This window comes from Galeopterus variegatus, unplaced genomic scaffold (assembly GCF_000696425.1).
Source record: "Galeopterus variegatus unplaced genomic scaffold, G_variegatus-3.0.2 Scaffold987, whole genome shotgun sequence".
NCBI classification, from domain to species: domain Eukaryota; kingdom Metazoa; phylum Chordata; class Mammalia; order Dermoptera; family Cynocephalidae; genus Galeopterus; species Galeopterus variegatus.
The window spans coordinates 327281-348768 of record NW_007727098.1 but is presented as its reverse complement, the minus strand read 5'-3'; the positions used below and the strand labels follow the sequence as shown (position 1 = coordinate 348768).

At 45.2% G+C, this 21488-nt stretch overlaps 1 protein-coding gene across 3 annotated transcripts in view; it reads right to left on the bottom strand.

The window, feature by feature from the left end:
* Nucleotides 1-21488, bottom strand: part of PRKAG2 (protein kinase, AMP-activated, gamma 2 non-catalytic subunit) — a 290841-nt gene that overhangs the window by 41389 nt on the left and 227964 nt on the right. For all 3 annotated transcript variants that reach the window (XM_008574036.1, XM_008574037.1, XM_008574038.1), the window contains exon 5: nt 21321-21390. In XM_008574036.1, the coding sequence (XP_008572258.1) occupies nt 21321-21390 (70 nt within the window). The remainder of the gene's footprint in view (nt 1-21320; nt 21391-21488) is intronic.

Genomic DNA, 21488 nt, shown 5'->3' with positions numbered 1-21488 from the left:
TCATGTCTGGCAACGGATTGCAACCCTCAGTGTCGCGCCCTCACCGGACTGGGACCGGCAACGGGATCGCAACCCTCGGTGTTGCTCCCGCACCTCGCTCAGCCAGTGAGCGGGAACCGGTCTGTATGTGGGATCTGAACCCTCGGCGGGAGCGCCGCTGCGCTCCCAAGCAGCACACTGTAGCAGTGCGCCACCGGGCCGGCCCCAAAATAGACAGTTCTTATAAGAGCAGCACAGAAAGTTCTGATCATTTCTGCCATCACCATGAAAGGTGATGTTTATCACACGTTGAACAGTTTCCTCCCAGCCTATTCATGGGGGAATTTGTGCACATGAAAAATCAAAGATCGGTGTTGTCAAGCAAATAGACTGCTAAATCCATACTCCTAAAATTCAAATGAATGAAATCAAGAGGGAAACTACCTATAATAAAAGATAACAATCCATCTGCCAGAAACAAAAACTTATACTTTGTTCATTAATTAAATCAAAACTTCTCATTGAAGGAGTATACATACTACAGATATTAATATCACTACACGATTATCTAAAATAAAAACTTAAAATACTAAAAGCAGGGATGTTCACACTTTTAGAATTTGTGAAAATCTGTAAGATTTGTGTTAGACATAATTTTAGTGTACCATCTTAATTCCTGTTGATTTTAAACATATTTAAATAAACATATTTTGAATAAATATTTATTTTAGACTTGCAAAAGAGTTACAAAGATAGGGCCGGCCCGGTGGCACACTGGATAGTGCGCCGCTTGGGAAGCGCGGCGACGCTCCCGCCCGAGGGTTCGGATCCCACATACAGACCGGTTCCTGCTCACTGGCTGAGCGAGGCGCGGGAGCAACACCGAGGGTTGCGATCCCGTTGCCGGTCCCGGTCCGGTATGGGGCCGACACTGAGGGTTGCGATCCGTTGCCGGACACGGAAAAAGACTTACAAAGATAGGGCCGGCCCGGTGGCACACTGGATAGTGCGCCGCTTGGGAAGCGCGGCGACGCTCCCGCCCGAGGGTTCGGATCCCACATACAGACCGGTTCCTGCTCACTGGCTGAGCGAGGCGCGGGAGCAACACCGAGGGTTGCGATCCCGTTGCCGGTCCCGGTCCGGTATGGGGCCGACACTGAGGGTTGCGATCCGTTGCCGGACACGGAAAAAGACTTACAAAGATAGGGCCGGCCCGGTGGCACACTGGATAGTGCGCCGCTTGGGAAGCGCGGCGACGCTCCCGCCCGAGGGTTCGGATCCCACATACAGACCGGTTCCTGCTCACTGGCTGAGCGAGGCGCGGGAGCAACACCGAGGGTTGCGATCCCGTTGCCGGTCCCGGTCCGGTATGGGGGCGACACTGAGGGTTGCGATCCGTTGCCGGACACGGAAAAAGACAAATAAAATAAATAAAAAAAAAAAAAAAAGAGTTACAAAGATAAAACAGTTCCTGTATACACTGTGTTACCCAGGTTTCCCGTGAGGTTATGTTATTATGGCACTTTTATTACAACTAATGAGCCAACACTGATAAATTATTATTAACTAAAGTTCCCACTTATTAGGATTCCCTTATTAGGATTCCCTAGTCCAGGATCCCACCTGTGATGGCCCATTTAGTCATCATGCCTCCTTAGGCTCCTGAAGATGGGACAGCTTCTCAAACCTGCCCTGTTCCTGATGGCCTTGACAGTTTTGAGAAGCACAGCGCAGGCATTCTGGAGCATGTCCTTCAATTCAGGTTTGCATGATAATTTTCTCATGATCTCACTCTTGGGGTTATAAAGTTTTGGGAGGAATAGCACAAGGTAAAGTGCCATTGTCATCACCATGTGGGGGGTACATGCTCCACTGTCGTCGTCGTGTGGAAGGTACGTGCTACTCTATCATCACATCATATCTAGGGTACGCACTCCACTGACATATCAAGGGTACACACCAGCAACCTGACTCATCATTGTGATCACCTAGCTGAGGTCACATCTGTCAAGTTTCTCCAGTGTAAAGTCACCCTTTCCCCCTCTTTCTATGCTGTAGTCTGTCAGAAAGTCACTCTGTGAGCCCGCACTTAATGGGTGAGGAGTTATGCTGTACCTCCTTCAGGGCGGGGTATCTACATAAGTCATTTGGACTAACTCTGGAGAGGAGAGCTGTCCATGTATTCATGTGATCATTGACTTATGTCCACATGCAGTCACGGATATTTACCTGTACTTTGAGCTATAATCCAGTTCCACGGTAGGATCGGTCAGGGGCTGTGCTCAAGCTGACAGGTGTCCACCCTGTGCTGGGGGATCTGTGCGTGGGCTGTGGGACACACTCCTAGCTCAGGCAGTTTCTACCCCTGTCCTGGCTTTGACTTCCTTCTAGGTCCTCCCAGGACAGGTCTCACAACACACAGCCTCCTGCCCCTATGCGCTCCCCGCCATCGGCGAGGGAGGGCCGGAGCGCCACCTCCTCGTCCTTTCCTGTGCACACATGGCCTCCCAGTCAGTGGAAGACGTGCTCCCCTATCACTATCATCTGACATTAGTATGGTACATTGGCTACAATTAATGAACCAATAAAATAATAACAAATTATTAACAAAAGTCCTCACATTATTCACATTTCCAAAGTTTTCCCTAATGTCCTTCTGCCCCAGAATCTCACCCAGGATTCTACATTACACGCGTCTCCTGAGGCTCCTCTTGGCTGTGACAGTTTCTCAGACCTTCTTTGTTTTTTTTTGTTTTTTGTTTTTAAAAGATGACCGGTAAGGGGATCTTAACCCTTGACTTGGTGTTGTCAGCACCACGCTCAGCCAGCGAGCTAACCGGCCATCCCTACATGGGATCCGAACCCGGGGCCTTGGTGTTATCAGCACTGCACTCTCCCGAGTGAGCCACGGGCCAGCCCAGACCTTCTTTGTTTTGATGACGCCAATAGTTTTTAAGAGGACTGGTCAGGTACTTTGGCAGACGCTGCTTGACTGGAATATGTCTGATGTTTTTCTCATCATTAGACTGGAGTTAGGGGATTTAGGGAGGATCGACAATATTTTTTAAAATATAAAATGCTTAACCAAATAAAGTAAAATGTTAAACATGTAAAACAAATTATAAAAAAATTTCTGTTGGTTTGGAATAAGGTCAGATTATTATTGATATAATAAAACAACATCACTAATGACAGAAGTATTAGCATTTTAAGCTAGGAAAATAAATTAAAATAGCAAATTCTTTCCTTTTTTATGTTGCGTCTCTACATTCAGTATAAACTTTCTGATTACTGGTGGCACCATTTGTATTATTTACATTATGGTGAAGTCTCAAATTGCATTTGGAGGAAGAAATGCATTGAAACAGAGAAAATAAGAGTAGTTTGGAGTTGAACAACAACAAGACCCCACTCAAGCCACTCAACAACAGGTTGTTTGGAATTCATTATTAAAATTCCAGAGAAGGCAAGAAGTTCAAACCCTCAATATTCAAAAGGTAGCTGGGATTAAGATATTATCACAAGGTCCCATTCTTGCTTTTGTTATTTTTTGTTACTGCACAGGAGCATAATTACAGGCTTCTATACTGGCACTTGAGCTAGTGGTCCACACAAGTAAGGAAGTGTGTGTGATGATGTTAAATCTTACTACCCTTTGGGCCGGCCCGGTGGTGCACTGGATAAGTGTGCCGCTTGGGAAGTGCGGTGGCGCTCCCGCCCGAGGGTTCGGATCCCACATACAGACCGGTTCCCGCTCACTGGCTGAGCGAGGCGTGGGAGCAACACCGAGGGTTGCAATCCCGTCGCCGGTCCCCGGTCCGGTACGGGGGCAACACTGAGGGTTGCGATCCGTTGCCGGACACGGAAAAAGACAAAAGACCAAAAAAAAAAAAAAAAAAAAATCTTACTACCCTTTAAATAACATGCTAACCCAACATTATTATTCAAGGGAGTTGCTAAAGAGTAATACTGGATAGTAGAAAATATATATTAAAGTGTTTAATTTATTAAGGTTAACAACAAAATTCTTAAAATGCAACACCTAAGTCTAAATGCAAACAATTATAAACACTAAACAGGAATATGTGGAAGTAAATATTTCTTTCTAAAAACAGATTTGGTTATGTAACACCCTTGGTTCAACAACTTCTCATGAATCCACACCGCCTGTACAACAGACCCCATATCCTTCAAGGTTCCTAGTATCTAACGCTAACCTACCTCTCCAGCCTCATCTCCTACCACATCCCCCAGGAATCTTAGATTCTTGATCATATCAATAGCTCCTTTTCAAAAGAAGTTTCTGAATCTTGGGAAGTTCAGTTTTGGGAATGTGTTCCTTATTCCTTATGTTTCTGTCTCCCTGCCTTTGCACACACTACTCTCTCTTCCAGAACCCTGTCCTACTGTGGTCTACTGACATCCTACTTACTTTCCGTGGTGGGTTGAATAATGGCCCTCAGAGATGTCCACCTGAATCGTCAGCATGAGATCTTATCTGCAGTAAGAGCCTTTGCAGGTGTAATTTAGGTAAGGATCTCAAGATGAGATCATCCTGGATTATGGTAGGCCCTGAATCCAATAACGAGTGTCCTTACAGGAGAGAAGAGAAGCTACAGCGAGACACAGGGAGGGCGGCCACGTGAAGACAGAGGCAGAGACTAGAGTGGTGCAGCCACAAACCAAGGGGCGCCAAAGATTGCTGGCAACACCAGAAGCTCAGAGCTGTGGAAGGAAGAACCTGCTGATAACTCACTTCAGAACTGTGAGAGAAGACATTTGTTGTTCTAAGCCACCAAGTTTGTGGCAACTCGTTAGGGCAGCCTCAGGAAACTAACACACCTTCAAAGTTCAGTTCAAAGGCCACTTCCTCCTGAAACGTCCTCCCTACAGCCCCTCAAGTGCAACTGCTCCTGTTCTGACACGCCCATTAGTGCTCTGTGAGTCATCTGTGGAGACACCACAGGCCTTGTACTGAAATTATAGGTCTGGCTCTTCCTTCAGATGGTAAATTTTGGGGGGCAGCAGACATGCCTTACTGTTCTTTATCATCCCAGGCACCCGAGGTATCCTTGCAGCTACTAGGTGCGAGTTAACGCTCGCTACGCTGTACTCGGGGAAAGACGCACCGGTCAGTCTTGAAGGAGCAAGTCCGGACCTGAGATTACATGTTACATTTTGTCCTCAGAGAGAAAAGTGGTAACAAATGAAGCACACAGATTTAAAAGAGTACTGGTGACTCTAGATTTAACAACTAGTAAAGAAACTTTACTTATGTACCTTTTTAAGATTAAAGGATTGGAGAAGGATTTTTTGGTCAGAAATAATGCAGCAATGGAAGTGCCCCACGTGAGTTTTTAAAAAGCCAAACAGCATTGTTCTAAAGTTCTAACATGTTTGTAAGTATATTTTATATTGAAGCTATTTTCAAATTCTATCGGACAAAAAAAAAGGCAAGGTTCCTAGCATCTAACACTAACCTACCTCTCCAGCCTCAGCTCCTACCACATCCCCCAGGAATCTTAGATTCTAGGATCATATCAATAGTTCCTTTTCAAAGGAAGTTTCAGAATTTTGGGAAGCTCAGTTTTGGGAATGTGATCAGAGTCATGAATCTAGTCCTATCAACTGAGCACTGAGATCACCTCCAATCACTTTTACTTTATCTTTTGCTCCAAGTTGTAACACGCTGACGTTATAAGGGACTGCTGTTCACTCTCCTGTCTGCTGAAACATTACGAGAATTTTCAATTCAGTTATGAAGATGGCCACAGATACCCGTAAGAATTTGTCTACGACATTCTCTGCTTTTATCTTCAAGGCAAAAGAGGAACTACAGAGAGAAGAAATGCCTGGAGGGTGGGAACAGAGGTGCTCAAGCCAGGGTGCCCGGGGACAAGGTGCGACTGGGGAAAGGCTGACCCACTTGTACATGCCTCTTGCTGTCTTTCCTCTGTGATCTATACACATCATGTAAATATTCAGCCTACAGAGCCGCCTGCGCTTATTAAGCACCACTTCTTGTGGTGAGAAAGGTGCTCAGATCGAAGCCGGCAGAGGACACTGGGCAGGACCCTACTCCAGGACCCGCTCCTCATCTTTGTCGTGTAGGCAACCGGACTTTGTAACTATCCGTCTTCTAGGGACTCGATGATTCAAGCTAAGTCAATGAGTAACTGATGAGGAAATTAGAGCTAGAAGCCTGTGGGGCGGGCACAGGCGCAGAAAGTGAGTTTCACTGATGAGCGAGGCAGCAACCCGGCAGGGCCGCACGGGCCGCACAGGGCAAGCAGGGGAGCTGGAGGGAGGGCTGCGACCTGTCCTCCTTCCTAGGAGCAGTTCGGTAACTCTTGAGATGGCTGCTCCAGGTGTCACATACATCATCTCACGTGATGTCAGGATGGTAGGAAAAGCAGCCTTTGGCAGCAACGGTGTCTTACTTCACCACTTTCTGTGCTCACTGTCGTTGGAGGTTAACATAATCAAGGTCCCTAAAGGAGCTTTACTGAAAACAGTACTTTTGGCACTGGAGTTATGTGCAGAGAGGAAGGAGAGATTGAAATCACGCTCTCAGCACTTTCCCCTCAGGGACGCCCTATCTGTGAAACCTGCCCTTGGTCTTGGACGCTGTCCCCACACGACAGAGTGAACGCGTGTACCCAGAGTTCCTTCTCACAGGTGTTCATGATTCAGTCCTCACCTGTAATTGTGAAACGAAAGGTTCGTGCTGGGTTTAGGTATCAGGCTTGTTACCTCTAAACTCACACTGCAGAGACCCCTCTGTCGAGGCAGGACACGGGCACTGTTGGTCACTGTGCAGCAAGCTGGGGACCCACCTGTCCTCCCCGCTCAGCAGGCTCAGGCTCTGCTGCCACTATCTGGTCGTGTCCCTACCCATCACCTCTAATCCTAGTGGCTGTCAGGGCTTTGTGAGCTCACCCACCTTCCACTCGCTCTATCTTCACTGTCCTCAGCCTCCACTTTCAGAGAGGAGCACTCAGCCAACTGACTGACTATGGCACCACTTCCAAAAGCACAGGTATGGAGGGGAATCCGAGAAACAGCACGGCACCCTGGAGCTGTTACGAGCCCTAGACCTGAAGGTGGGGGGCGGAGTGTGGGGGGACAGTTATAGAACCCGGAGGGAGAGAGAATCAGGCAGAGCCAGTCACCTTGCGTGGGGCAGCAACCTTCAGTCAGGGGATGCTGTCAGGCAGAGGCAGCCTCACAGGACAAGAGAGCCAAGGGAATCCCCACCCTGACCTCCTGCTGGGGCTCTGCCGGGCCACACTCACTGGGACGCCAGGGCCTGGGAGCCCTGCAGGTGCAGTCCATGCCAGTCAGCTTCCTAGGTGAGAAAGAAGCATGCCAGGGGGTAAGAGGGAGTCTGGAGGGGCAGGCAGAAGCTATCCAGTGCACTTTAAGACTGGGAAGACAGACAAGGGGATAGTTCGGACTGATGCAGTATCTTCTACAATAATGCCTTTACAAATTTACACATTTTCCAGAACCATTATTTGAAATAGTAATAAGTGGCATGAGGTTGTTTTCTAAAAATAACAGCAGTGATGCACAGTAGCTAATACTTAGCTTATGCCATAGCACTGTTCTGAGCACTTCACATCATTAACTCTTCACACTACTATAATGCTACGAGGTAGACACAATTATTATTCCCACTTTACAGATGAAGAAACTGAGGAAAAGGGGGACCAAATAACTTTCTCCAAAGTAACACTATGCTGCCAATAAATGGCATATCCAGGAATGTGTACCCAGGAAACCAGTTTATCTGACATTCTACAGAGGTAGTATGGTACAAGTGGTCAAGTACGGGCAGAATCAATTCAATATCATTAAATACAGATGAAAAGTAACAAATGGGACAGAAAAAGCAAACTAAGTACCTTAGGGTCTTGAGGCAAAGGGGTAAGAAAAGGCCTGACTTGTGCCCTAACATGAAAACAGAAGGGCAGGACGTGGGTCTGTGGACAGCGAGGCAGGTTGGGGTTGTCCCAGGCCTGGCACGGCTCAGAATGACTCACTTGTTTCATTCTGGAAATTCTCTAGATCCATCTCTTGCTGTTGGGGGTGGGCTGGCCCTAGGCTTGTCCTTCCCAGGAGGGGATGGGTACTGACCTCTTTTCCATTTGATCTCCTTACCTTCAACGCTCACACCCCCTCCCATTCTACCCATCAGCTCTCTGGCCTCACTCCCTATGGCCCGCCAGCACTGTCCTGCTCACCCTCAGCGCCCTCCTGAGTGCCACAACAGCCACTTGACACCTCCTCTGGGGGAGGTGATGCTGTGCTCAGCTGTACCTCAGAGGCAGGAACAAGAGCCCCTTAGGGACCTGGAGGGTGATGAGCTCAGGAGGGAACACATGGCTCGGTGTGACTGGGACTCCACACAGATGTGGGGATGGCAGAGAAGTGGGGACAAGCGAGGAGGGCCCTTGGTGCCAGGCTGGGCATCTGGAGTATCCTGCAGGGCAAGGGCAGCCACTCAGGGGCCGAAACAGGAGGCTGATAAGTCAGGATGCATCTTAGGAAGTGTGCACTTTGGGGTGGAAGGAGAAACGTGAGGCAGAGAACCCGGTGGGCGACTACAGCCTTGGCACCTCCTTGGATTGCTGTGGCACTCTGCTCCTGCTCGTGGCTCTCCCTACCCTGCCACCCTCCTCGGCTGGTTCTCTTCCACCCCACACTCCCACCCTCGGAAGAGAAGAGAAGCAAATCTCTGCTGGACCTGGCTGACATCTCCAGCCCCATGCACGGCCTTTCCTTCAAAAGCAGACCTCTCAGAGCAATGGTCAAGGACCCCGAGCCCGTTCGCAGGGCCCCCTCTGTCCAGCCGCATGAAGCTGGTGTCACCTGCGGCCCATCCCTATCCTCAGTGGCTTTGTAGTGCTGGTTCTCATGGCTCTTCTGCAGATCTGGTTGAGTACACAAGTCTCGGGACATGGTCCTCTCAGACTCAGTTCCCTCATCTCCACTCCAGAAAAGTAGAAACCTCAAAGGGTAGCTTTGAGGACTAAGAAAGATAATTTTGAGAAAGGTCACAGCACACAGGAGCTCCATAAACGCTGGCTTCCCCTGCACAAGTGGTTCTTGACCAACGGTGATTTTGCCACCAAGGGGACGTCTAGTAACATCTGGAGAAGTTTTTGATTGTTGTAACCTGGGGATAGGGAAAAGGCTGCACTGGCACCTGGTGAGTAGAGGCCAGCATGCTGCAAGACACCTGCAGGACAAAGGACAGCCCATCACAAAGAGGCACCTGGCCCAGATGTCTGTAGGCCCAGGCTGAGAAGCCTTGCTCCAACCACTACGGGCTTCCACAGTGACCCCGCTCTGCAGCCACCTCTCTTTCCCGGAGTGTTCTTCCTTCTACTTCACAAACGTGTCCACTCTCCAAGATTCTGTTCTTGGCCTTTTCTCTCCCTCACAGGCATCGGTTCAGGCCAGGGCATAAGATGGCACAGCAGAAGGGTGAGGAGTCACCTCACCTGTGAAAACAGAGCATCTGGGGCGTGGTATGAGTACGACAGGGTAGACCACGGGTGCATGCACTGCGCCTCTTCAGAGAAGACTTAGAGAGAAGGACAAAGGGCTGAAGGAACTCGGGTCCTGCCCTGGGGGAGGTCCTGTAGGTGATGGGACATCGATGAAGAGTGCCATGCAGCAACTGGGGTGGGATATGTGCTCTTGACAGATGATCACGCTGGCAGCTGGGTTTGGGAAGAAGGTAAGAAGGACGAGCACAAGGAAGGAGCCACACAAGGAACAAGAGCAAAGACAAGGCAGCACAATGCAGAGTCGTCTGCAGTGTCCACAGGGCTGCAGAGGCACATGCTGCATTGATGGGGAATGAGAGAAAACAAACCAATGCTGTTGGGTAAACTTCCCTGACCCTCCAGGGATGCTGCCGCACCTTCAGCACCACAGAGAATTCTGTCTGCTCCAGCCCCAGACACCACTCTAACCCCAACAACAAAAGACGGACCAAGAACAGCCCTGGAGCCTGTGTGTGGAGAGAACCTGTTCGATGATCAGCTCCTGCGGTCGTGCTCCTGGGCAGATGAAAAGTGCCAGCTAGTCAGAGTTTAATTTAATAGAGCCAGGGGCTGAGGGGGATTAAAGGACTAACAGAACGGGCCTAAGCCGTGGAGGAAGCAGTGCTTCTCCCTAGGGACCAGCCTTTGAAGCCACTATCCAGCTACCACCCAAGAGAGGCTCTGCTCAGCCATGCAGGCAACGAGGTAGGGAAGAAACACACATGCGCACATGTCTGTGTACACACATGCATATACACGTGCACAAAACTCTCACATGCACACAAACCCCCCAATACCAAGCCAGACCCTTATCTCTTTTATTTACAATGGCTGATTATTATAAGTCATATATTCATTCATTAATCACAGGTCCTAGTAATAGACTCAAACCATGTCTTAAAGAGCTGGGTGTAAAAGAATGAGAGGCATTTTAAAACAAAATTTACACGCTGCTCCAAATTTCACTAAAGAAACCTCAAAATCCTGACTCCTTATTCCCAATTCCCACTATCTTAATATACTGCATTTTATTGTAATTCCACAAAGAAAAATACTATCAACATGTTTGTCATTTTAAAATTTACCTTTTACACTTTGTTCTACATTTAGAAACACAAGTTTACTATATTTATATAGTATATTTTCTTTTCAGAAAATAATTTAAAATGTTTGAGCAAGAAAAAAGCAAAAAAGGGGAACATGGAAGTTAAAAGTACATGGAAAATAAAAAATTAAATTCTCACATAAGTTTTTCTAAAGTGCTCAGAAACATAAACAATAACAAAGGCAAATCTTAAATATAATTTTATAGGACTTATGACTACAGGGAGCAGAATAAATGAAGCTCGTTCATTTTTTTTTTCCTTTCCGTGCTTTTTGCATTTGTTTTCACATGTGTGGGGGTAAATGTGCACACTGCTGAGAAAACGCAACTGCTCTTCTAAATCAGGGGAGCAGTGAAAGGGTTACTAGGAAAGAAGTAAAAATACAGTCAAGATCAAGGCAAAGAGTTTGCCCAGTTAGTTCAAAATGAGTTGCAATAAATGCCTAAGAAATGTCACAAAGCAGTGACCTTGAAATTATATGTGGTTCCTATCAGAGTGTTAAAATGGCTTCGTGTTAATTCTAGGAACGACATAATTAAACCATTTACCGCGGCCAATGTTTCCTCTTTTTCAGGAAACAGAACCCAATTACTAAGCTGAAGCACAGCGAGGATCAAGGTTAGCTCACAGGGATAAAGCACCAAGCACCAGCCAGGTCAGGAGAGTCAGAAACACGGTGACACTTACAATACCCGGGACCACACAGCTGCTGCCCCCGCTGGCTCAGGTCAGGTACGCTTGCAGCAGCTTAAGCTTCCTTCTATCCCTAGCTTATTAAGGATTTTTTGAAAGTCTGAAAGGAACATGTGTTGAATTTTACCAATTGCTATTTCACTATGTATTGAGATGACTGTAGGTTTCTCTCCTTTATCTGTTGATATTGATGCCTTAGTAGATTTCTTAATACAGTGAAGTACAGTTGCATTTCTAGGATAAGCCTTGCTTGACTACAATATATTAGGCTTTCAATATAGTGCATCACTCAATTTGCTAATGTTTATTTAGGAATTTTGCTCATATTTTAAGTGTAAGATTGATCACTTGTTTTCTTGTGTGCTATCTTCCTATGGTTTTGATTTCAGGATCAAGTTAGCCTCACAGAATGAGTGGGAAGCTTTGCCACCTTTTCCATGCTCTAAAATAACTTCAATAATCAAGGAATTAACTGTTCCTGGAAGGTTTTGCAGAATTCACCCATAAATGGGCTGAATATCATGCCTCTTCTGCAGTGGAGAGGAAGAGTGAGACCTTTAAACTATTTTTTAAAAAGAGCTTTACTGAGATATAATTCACATCCACGTAGTTCACCTATTTGAAGTGCACAACTCAGCTAATTATTTTTTAATTCCTTCTATGGTGATTGATGAAAGGGATAATTAACCAGGAAAATACAAACTGGTAAAATTTATTTAAGAAATGACAGAAAAGTTTTAAAATTTATTGATATACTTTGATACATCCAGTTTTCTTTTTTCACTGTTATTTTTGAAGATCTTTGTGTCATAGCTAAGAAACCTTTCTCATTTCTAATGCTTTGTATTTCTATTCGTCTTTTCCTCGAACAGTCTTGACAAAGTTTTATCCACTTTATTGCCTTCTCCAGGAAACACGCTTTAGTTTTTACTGAGCAAGACTACTTCTGTATTTGATTTCACTGATTTCTGTCACTTTGGTAGACTTCAGGAGAGTAATAAATGCACATCTCAGCAAACCTCTGAGGGTGTCGGGGTAATGTGGTCAATTCATTCAGGTGGATTCAAAACACGTACTTCACCCAAGTTCCCACGAGAGTGCTGCTGTTTGAGATTCTGACAAAAGGCTATTCTAACCCATAATGAAACACTCCAGTTGACCAGAGCTTCGGCATATGTCCACAAATGTGGGTAGCCTTTGGGGTTTAGCAATATGATGGATCTTTCTGCTGCAGGACGGCCTCTGGCTTTTTAACTTGGCATGCCACTGTTCTTACGATGCGCATAAGCACTGCTACATTACTATTTCAAATCAAGACGTGAAAAACAACTTGCAGAGTCACACACTAACGCTCTAATAGAAGATCCCTTTATCAGCTCATGGGGTGCAGGTCTTTCATCAAGAACGTCAGGTTGCAATGTAGTCCTCTCCACGGAGGACCACGCATGGTATTCCAAGGCCAAGTGGGAGACGGTGTAGAAGGAAGAAAAGGGTATCATCTAGACCAAACCCAGATCAAAACTGTCATCACCTTCCTTGTGAACTTGAGCACGTTAATCCCCTTGAGCCTGAATTTCTCCATTTCTAAAATGCGGACAACACCGTCTTTCCTGAAGGGCATTTCTGAGGAACAGGGATAATAAATAAACTCAAACATCCAATCACAGTGCCGCCAACTACATTTGGCACATACACATATATTCCCGTGGGGAAAACATCTGACAGTGTAGATACACAGCTACTGCTGGATGATGCACTAATGATGACTTTAAACTTTTGTGCAGTTGCCTTTTCTATCTTTTCTAGGGTCATCATCATGGTCACTATTTTTGGAGACTGTACCACATTCCCGGCACTTTAATGAATATTATGCTCATATTATTTCATCCACATCTAATCCTACTTGCTAGGTACTATTATTATTTCCAAGTTACACACGAAGAAACCAAAGCTTGAAATAACTTACCTAAGGTCTCACAGCTATTAAGGAAGAAATGGGAGTCCAATCTGGGTCTGACTCATGCTCTTAATTACTATAATCCTAATTACACATGCATTTTAAAAGGGGGGGCATACCATATGTATAAGACTCAAAAGCTAGAGAAATCAATGTGAAAAGCAAAGAGTATAAATAAACATTAGAATGTATATGTGTGTATTCTTGAGATTTTGATGGAACAATTAAACTTTCCATTTCAAAGAAAATGTACTACAGGATCTGTAATATACCAAGTTATTGTTGGCAAATTACTGTTAGTTACAAAGGACCAATGCACAACCTAAAATAAAATGTATCAGCTAGCACAGCATTCAGAAACCTCAATGATGTTACATAAATTCAGATACATGGCAAATTGCTTAAAGTGGGACAGAAGAAAGCACATTACACAGATTAAAAAGTGACTAAAATTTAGCCAAAAGGTTCCTAAATTAGTTCTCTCCCCCCAAATGACTCTCCCCTTGTATTATCAGGGATAAGTCAGACTCTTCCTCTTACATTAGTGCAAGTACAGTCACAGCCACCAAAGAGAGATCTAAGAGGCTTTCCCCTCAGATCCCACATTACGTAAGCGAGCTTTGACATTTGATCGCTTGTTTCTGCTTTGAGCTGTTCAATCACTGGATACATCCTACTTCACAGTTAGGTGGAGGAGCCTTGTTCACCTCTGGAGATGCTCACAACAGTTCCATTTTCTCCATTTCTTATCTGGTCTCCATTTCTTAGCGATCCTTGCTCTTTGATTAGTGCACCATTAAGATTACAAATAAATTTCCTCTTGTTTCTAGAATGCCTAAAATATAAATGCCTTATTTTTTTACAAGAAGTAATGTGAACTGCCTGGAGTATAATAAGCCTATGTGCCAGAGAAAAGTTAAAGCTCTAAAATACATATGTTCACTTGTGTAACAAATATTTACTAAAAACCAAGTCTTATTCATCATAGTATCCTCAAGACCTTGCAAATACTAAGTTTTCAGTCTCTATTGTCACAGAGCTTGCAATTTAATGGCAAAAAAATACAAGTAGACGTATTACTCCTTAACAGCGCCTGTCAATTGAGAGCGATCATGTGGTAACATGAGAAGTCCTCGCCTGGGGCTTCTGGAAGACTTCCCTGAGGAAGTGACATTTAATCTGAAACTTGAAGAAAATCAGCTGGCGGCATTGAGAGGGAAAAACAATCCAGGGGGAAGGAAGAGCCTGCGGAAAGTCCAAAAGGCCCGGAGGAACAAGGCAGCTTGAGAAACCTGAAGTGGGCCAGGACAGCGGGCAGGACACACGAGGAGAGAAGAGGCGCAGGGCGAGGCTGGAGAGGAGGCAGCAGGAGGCACAAGACAGTGCCAGAAACAGGCAGTAAATGCGGGCTCCAGCCCTCAGGCGAGGGCAGATCACTGCAGGCTCGTATGCATGGAGTGACATAACTAAAATATGTTTCTAGAAAGTATCTCTAATTGCAGCATGGGACATTGATTGGAGGGGGGCAAAGGAGGTGTTGGGAGAGATCAGGCTACTTGAGTGGTTCCATAGAAAGGTGCTGGCGGCCGGGCCTGGAGGGATGGACAGAGGCAGACATCTGGGAAGTGCCACTGAGGGGAGGAGCTGCTCACTTGGAAGTGGGAAAGCCAGCAAGCTAGAGCCAACTATCATTCTCATTAAAACGCTAGGTGGATGTGGTGTCTTTTATTGAATCGGGCTTGCAAAAAAAAAAAAAAAGAAAAAAGAAAAAAGAAAAGAAAAGAAAGGATGAGGGGAGGGGGAAGGGACCTGTACAGGAGAGCTCGTGTATCACAGTAACTAAAGCCGAGGGAGTGAAGGAGACCGTCCAGGGCGAGGGTGCGGAGGGAGAGGCCCAGTATCTAATGCTCAAGAAGAAAATTATATCACGAGGTCTGTTACTAAAAAGAGAAAGAGAAGAGTGGGAAGCATCTAGGAAGCAAATAGCCAGCCATGTCTGAGGACAGCACCAGGACTGCAGTGTCACAGGAATCAAGGATGTGCTTCGAGAAGAGCGCAGAGGTCCCCTGTGCCAACTGTTACTAGGAGTTCAAAGTAAGATGAGGACTGACAGATGTCCACTGGGTTTGCAAAACGAAAGCCACTGGTCACCTCAGTGAGCTTGGGGGGAGTGGTAGAAATGGGTTAAAGAAAGAACGGGAGGTGAAAAACAGAAAGGGGTTTCTCAGAGATGATTTCATGTTGGTTACGCACACTGATTCAGGGCATAGGCCCGGACTGTCTAACACCTGAGTCTGAAACTTGGTTCTCCACCTTCCCAGGTATGTCACCTTAGGTAAGTTATCTAACCTTTTACTTATGTAATGTCCTCCTCCATAAAATAGGGATGATAAAGACATCTACCTCTTAGGGCTGTCTTGAGGATGGGATAAGATAAACGTAGAGGACTTAAAACAGTGCCTCAATAGACTTAATATCTGCCAGCTATTATTATAATCATGGGAAAAAAGGATATAAAAACTCTTCCAATTTTTTAAGTAAACTCCAAATGCTTCGGTTTTTTATTTTTTATTTTTTTGTGGCTGGCCGGTTTGGGGATCTGAACCAGTTACCCTGGGGTTGTAAGGCTGTGCTCCAACCAACTGAGCTAACCGGCCAGCTCCAAATGCTTTGTAAAATCCACAATTTCCCCTCTAAAATTCACAGGTAAAATGTGAAGTTGCAGGATCCCAACATGGTAACTGCTCGGGCACTGCACCCAGCCCAGGCCTCTCCTCTGAGGCTGGCCCCACCCTAGGTAGTGCTGTACAAAGGAACATTCCCTGCCCAGCAAGCAGTGGTCCAAAGCATCATCTGGAACTTTGGCCAGTTGGCTGGTGGGTTAGGGCTGGGCAGTAACAGGGACCAAGAAGCCATTTTCTGACATGCCCATCAGGAAACACAGAAAGTCCTTGAGATGGAAGGTCACACAGCCCTGGAAAGATGAGCCTCGGTTCCTGATGACTTTCCAGTCTGTTCAGTTACTTGCAAAGCCTGATGATAAGTCCCATTTTCACACAGCTCCAAATTCCCCTACACATTTTCCCCTTTGTTTAAACTAGAGGAGTTTCCTCTTCAGGCAACAAAACCTCCTCCTCTCTGACTATAAGACAACTACTCTATCTCACCAAGTCTAAGATGCCATCAAATGTTATGTTATCTCCTGACTTCAGAGATATTAAAATGTGTACCTAAAATCTATGAACTAGGGCAATATGTTAAATATGGGGACAGCTAGAGGGGAAAAGTTTAATTATAGATATTTCACAAAATTGTAACTACTCTTCTAATCAAGAGACAATAAACCTCTTGTCCAAGATGAGCATGTAAACTCAGTAGGGAAGGCAGAGTTTGGATAATTATTATCAGGGCCTTCTAGGACTGCCAGAAATGGAGAACAACCAACCAAGCAGTGATCACAAACCTGTCACTCTGTCCCTACCCCCAGTGGCTGGCACCCTCACATCAGCTCAATAAACCCACAAGCTGACTTGGGTGAGCCCCACTGCCAAGACCCCTGAAAGCTGAGTGACGGGCTAATTTAATAGGTTACCATGAATACACAGAAAGGCCATCCTCCCTTAAGTAAGCTGCAGCAGTTCCTCAACTGTTTTTCATCTCTCCCTCCCCTGTCCTCCCCCAGAGCCTTTTTATACATTTTCCCTAATTGTCCTACCCCCACGAAATTTTAATAGCATGGATATATCGCATATTTGTTCATGTACTGTGGCCCCTTGGAGGGTCATGAACCACTGTTCTCAGACCCAGTCTTTGCTCAGAACCGATCTTGTTTGCAACCACCACCAATCAGGGCACTACCCCCAGATGAGAATGAATGAATTATGAGTGAACACGAATTTGTGTTTTGTTTGTTAGTTTACATAGGGTGGTTACTGGTGGCTTTGGGGTTCTATTTTTGACCTAGAAGGAAGCCTAAAAGATCACCAAGTCCAACCTCTTGTTTTACAGAGAAAACCCATAATGACAACAATAACAAAACAAATAAACAAAGCCCCGAGAGTTACAAGTTATCCAAGGAAATACAGCTACTGCAGTACAGAACTGGGCCTGATCCCAAGATTCTCGACTGAAAAATAATGTTTTCCTTCTTTAAAAATATGGCCCCTATTTCTTTCTTATTTTTGATCATTATAGGCTAGGTCGACCAGTCTTGCTAGAACAGGTGAGTCTGGAGGTGAGTTCTGGAAAGAGGATTTCACTTTAGACAATGCTTTGCGGGTGAAGAAGCAAGGACAGCATGGACGGACCAGGACAGAGTGATGGGGGAAGAGGACTGGCAGGACACCTTCAGCCAGGCAGCGCGTAAAGCCACCACAGCAAGTTATCAAAGACTTGAAATAGCCGGAGGTGCTACGACAGCTGAGATGACATAAGCTAGGAGAGAACACAGATAGTTCTAAAGAGGCTGCAGAATTCGTGAAGTAATGCCACAATTACAGTAGGGTTATTAATCATGAGTAAAACTGCTGAATAATGATCTGCTTCAAAAAGCATTCGTGGGCTGTGATTAGGTGCTTCCAAAGTCCTTCATGCTTGCTCCTGGCCAGTAAATAAGCTTAAGATGGTTAATATTGATAAACACAAACACAGAAAAAATGTGACTGGTATAACAATAAAAAATTTAAAAAGCAAACACATAAAAGTGATTGCTAGGTACTGTTCTCATTGCTTTTCACATACTGAATTATTTAATCTTCCCAACATACCCATGAAGTATCTACATTTACTGTAATCACTGAGATCCTGAAACATTGCTGAGCACCTGCTATCAGTAATATGCACCGGGAAGAGTAGGTGAATTGTGAGAGAAGGACAGAAGGTCTTTATGGTTAGAGGAAGCCTCAGAGAGCAGGTGAGACGTGGGTTGAGCCTCAGGGTCTAGTAAGATTGGCAGGGTGCAGATAGGCAGTCATAAGAAGGTAACACCCTAAGGCACAGACACAGTGAGAGACACAAAGAGCAGGGGTCTGGCAAAGTATGCCTGAGAGCCAAATCTGGTTTGTTTTGGTAAATAAAACTTTTATTTGTATTGGAATATAGCCCTGCCCACTGGATTGTGTTTGGTCTTTAGCTGCTTTCTGTTTTCTTGCTGAAAGGACCAACTGAGTAGTTATGACAGAAACCAATACCATATCACCCACGAAGGCTAAAATATTAATTATCTGGCTCTTTACAGCAAAAGATTGCCAACCATGTCCTTGAGCCTTGTTATTCCAAGAGTGGTTTGTGAGCCAGCAGCCGCTGGGCTGGGCAGAAATGCAGAATCTCAGGTCCCATCCCAGACCTACAGAAGTGGAATCTGACTTTTAAAAAGACCTCTGATAATTCTTACGCACAGAATAGAAGGGGCAGTGAGGCTGCAGATTAAGACAAGTCTGCACTTATCCTATATATAGAGGAAGGTGGTGAAGATTTTCCCGTAAAGGAGTGATGCCATTAGGTCCATGCTTCAGGAAGGTGTTATTTGCTGAGTGTGACAGGAAGAAGAGTAGGCAGCAGAAAGGGGTGGGCAGCTTGTGTCATAGCCCAGGCAAAAGATGACCCCAGCTAGGCAGGCTGGATCTTAGTACAGCTTTTTCTTTCTTCCCAACTTCACTGGTGCCTCCAAATTGTTTCTAACAAACATAGTATCGGTTATAATTTATTACAAAATGGAAAAATACTTGGTAACAAAAATATTAGTAGTCATGTGTTTCCCCTATAACAAATGTATCTTGCTCTAGGTCGTGCCTCCAGAAATCAACACATAAACTAAGACATTAACTGGAGAAGAAGGAAGTGTGAAGATGAACTGGGATCCATTCAACAGCTATCCATTATGCAGGCCACTAACACACCAGTTCACAGGAGATCTGAAGGTATAATGTCTTACTGGTAAGACATTCCCCCCCTCCCCCCAATAAATATCAGATTGTGCCTGATATTCAGTTTTTCTGTATTTTGGATGAAAAAGCAATTTAAAGTTCAAAAGAAACAAAGCAGCGACTACTACGCCAACACTATTCCTTCTTCCAGCTCATCTAACAGCTTTCAAGCAATTGTTTAAAATTCTGCCTTTTTAAAAATCTAGAAAAGTTTGACAGGGTTATTTGTGGGATTCAGTATGCTTTAAAGTAATTACAGCAATATAGATAAAAATAGATGGGTAAAAAGGAGAAATTCCTTTTCTTAGATGCTTTAGGCTTAATACTGTACATTCACTACATTGGCAGAAACAACACAAAAGGAAAATGATTGTATATCTGCTTTGAGAAGTGCAACATAATTAAATAAATCTTAAGAAAAAAAAAAAAAAAGCCACCAAAGCTGTGTTGAAAGAAGAATCTCTGTGTTAAGATTGGTTAATAAAAGCCTTAAAAGTCCATGAATTCAGCACAATGGTTAATGGCACTTAAGCAATAATAGTTACTAACATTTCCAAAGTGTTTACTCCAGGTTTACCCTGTATTAAATACCATGATATGAACTGTCTCATTTAATCTTCAAAATACCCTAATATTAGCTCTGTTTTATAAATTAGGAAACTAAAGCTCAGTGAGGCTAAGTAACTTCTCCAAGGTCACACAGCTAAGGTGGTGGTGAGATGTGAACCTGGCCCTGGATTCTTAACCATACTGTGGTTTCTCTCTAATAGAGTCTGTGCTCCAGTCTCCTCTTGCCTCCATGTTAATGTGCAAAAATTTTAAATGCGATAGACTCTCACTGTTATTAATATCAGAGAGAAAAAGAACCCCTCCCTATGATTCAGACATTCAGTCTTAATAGAAAGGCCACAACATATCACCCTGTGGACAGTGGTTAACATTTGACCTGCAATATAATAAAACAGAGGAATAGTGAAGTGCATTCAAATTAAGACATCCGATTATTTTTTAGGTAGGATAAAACGCAAATTAAGTCCAGTAAAATTCTGAAATGAGTCCTTCATTAATAATAAATATGGATGAAGATGATTACTATGCATGATCTTCTAGCTCACATGTTTGTGAAATGCTGCAGTGAACCTAAAAGGTAACAGGCACTGGTCTAATACTCTGGGGTTAACACTCATATTGGTTGTGCGTGCTTACTTAAGTATTGCCTTACTGTAAATGAACAGAGGTATTAAAGTAAAGTTGGCACATGGGACAGCTTCCACATGGCACATTCTTTGTTTCAGGAGCTTTATTCTATCAATACTCTTGGAAAAAAAGATAAGTCACTAAATAAATAATGGCAGCACACGAGATGGCGTGAAGGCCTTTTAAAGTCCTCAAATTGTCAACCATCTTATGTAAAGTTCTTTTCCGACTTTGAGCTCATCGAATTCCATTTCTAACATTAATTTTTTTGCCAAAAAACAAGCTCATCCCCTTTAAATTTTAACAGCTTCAAAATAAGGTCCTGGTGAAAGCTCATCCTATTCCATTTTAAATGTTGATTTTGCCAAAGAACAAACTCATCCCCTTCGAATTTTAACAGCCTCAAAAGAAGATGCAGGTTATTTACCTGTCAGAACATAGAGTAATTCCGAAAACAGGGCAGGAAAAAGAAAAACCCAGTGAGCAGAGGGGCGATGACAATGATGGAGCGAGAGGGTCGCCCGAACTCCAAACCAATTCAATAAGCCGCTTCGGGTTTTCTTATTTAACTTTCCCCATTAAAGAAGAAGACACGCCCTACGGGTGGTATCTGCACACATACCGATGGGGGAACCGGCCTGTGTCATTTAAAGGCATGGACCGCAAATACCACTGGGGTTCCCTCTGGGTGTCTGCTGGTGACATGGACCATCAGGACGCCTGACACCTTGCTCTAATTCGAGTTCGGCGAGGAAGGACAAAAGGGCCGCCCAGCCCGGCTCCCCCTGGAAGCCCAGCCGGCGTCCCCTTCCGAAAGGCACGACGTGCCTCTGCAGACCGACCTCCCCGGCGCGTCCCCACCCGGGTGCCCGGGGTCCCCTCCCGCGGGGACGGGGCGCGCACTCACCTTCCTCGTCGAACTCCAGTTTCTCCAGCATGCCGGCTTCCGCGGGTCCCGAGGCCGCCGCCAGCGCCGCCTGAGGGGGAGGAGGAGGACAGGGATCAGCATGAGCCTGGGCGCTCGTCCCCGGCCCGCGGGCTCGGCCGAGCGCTCGGGCCTCGCTCCGCCGCGCCA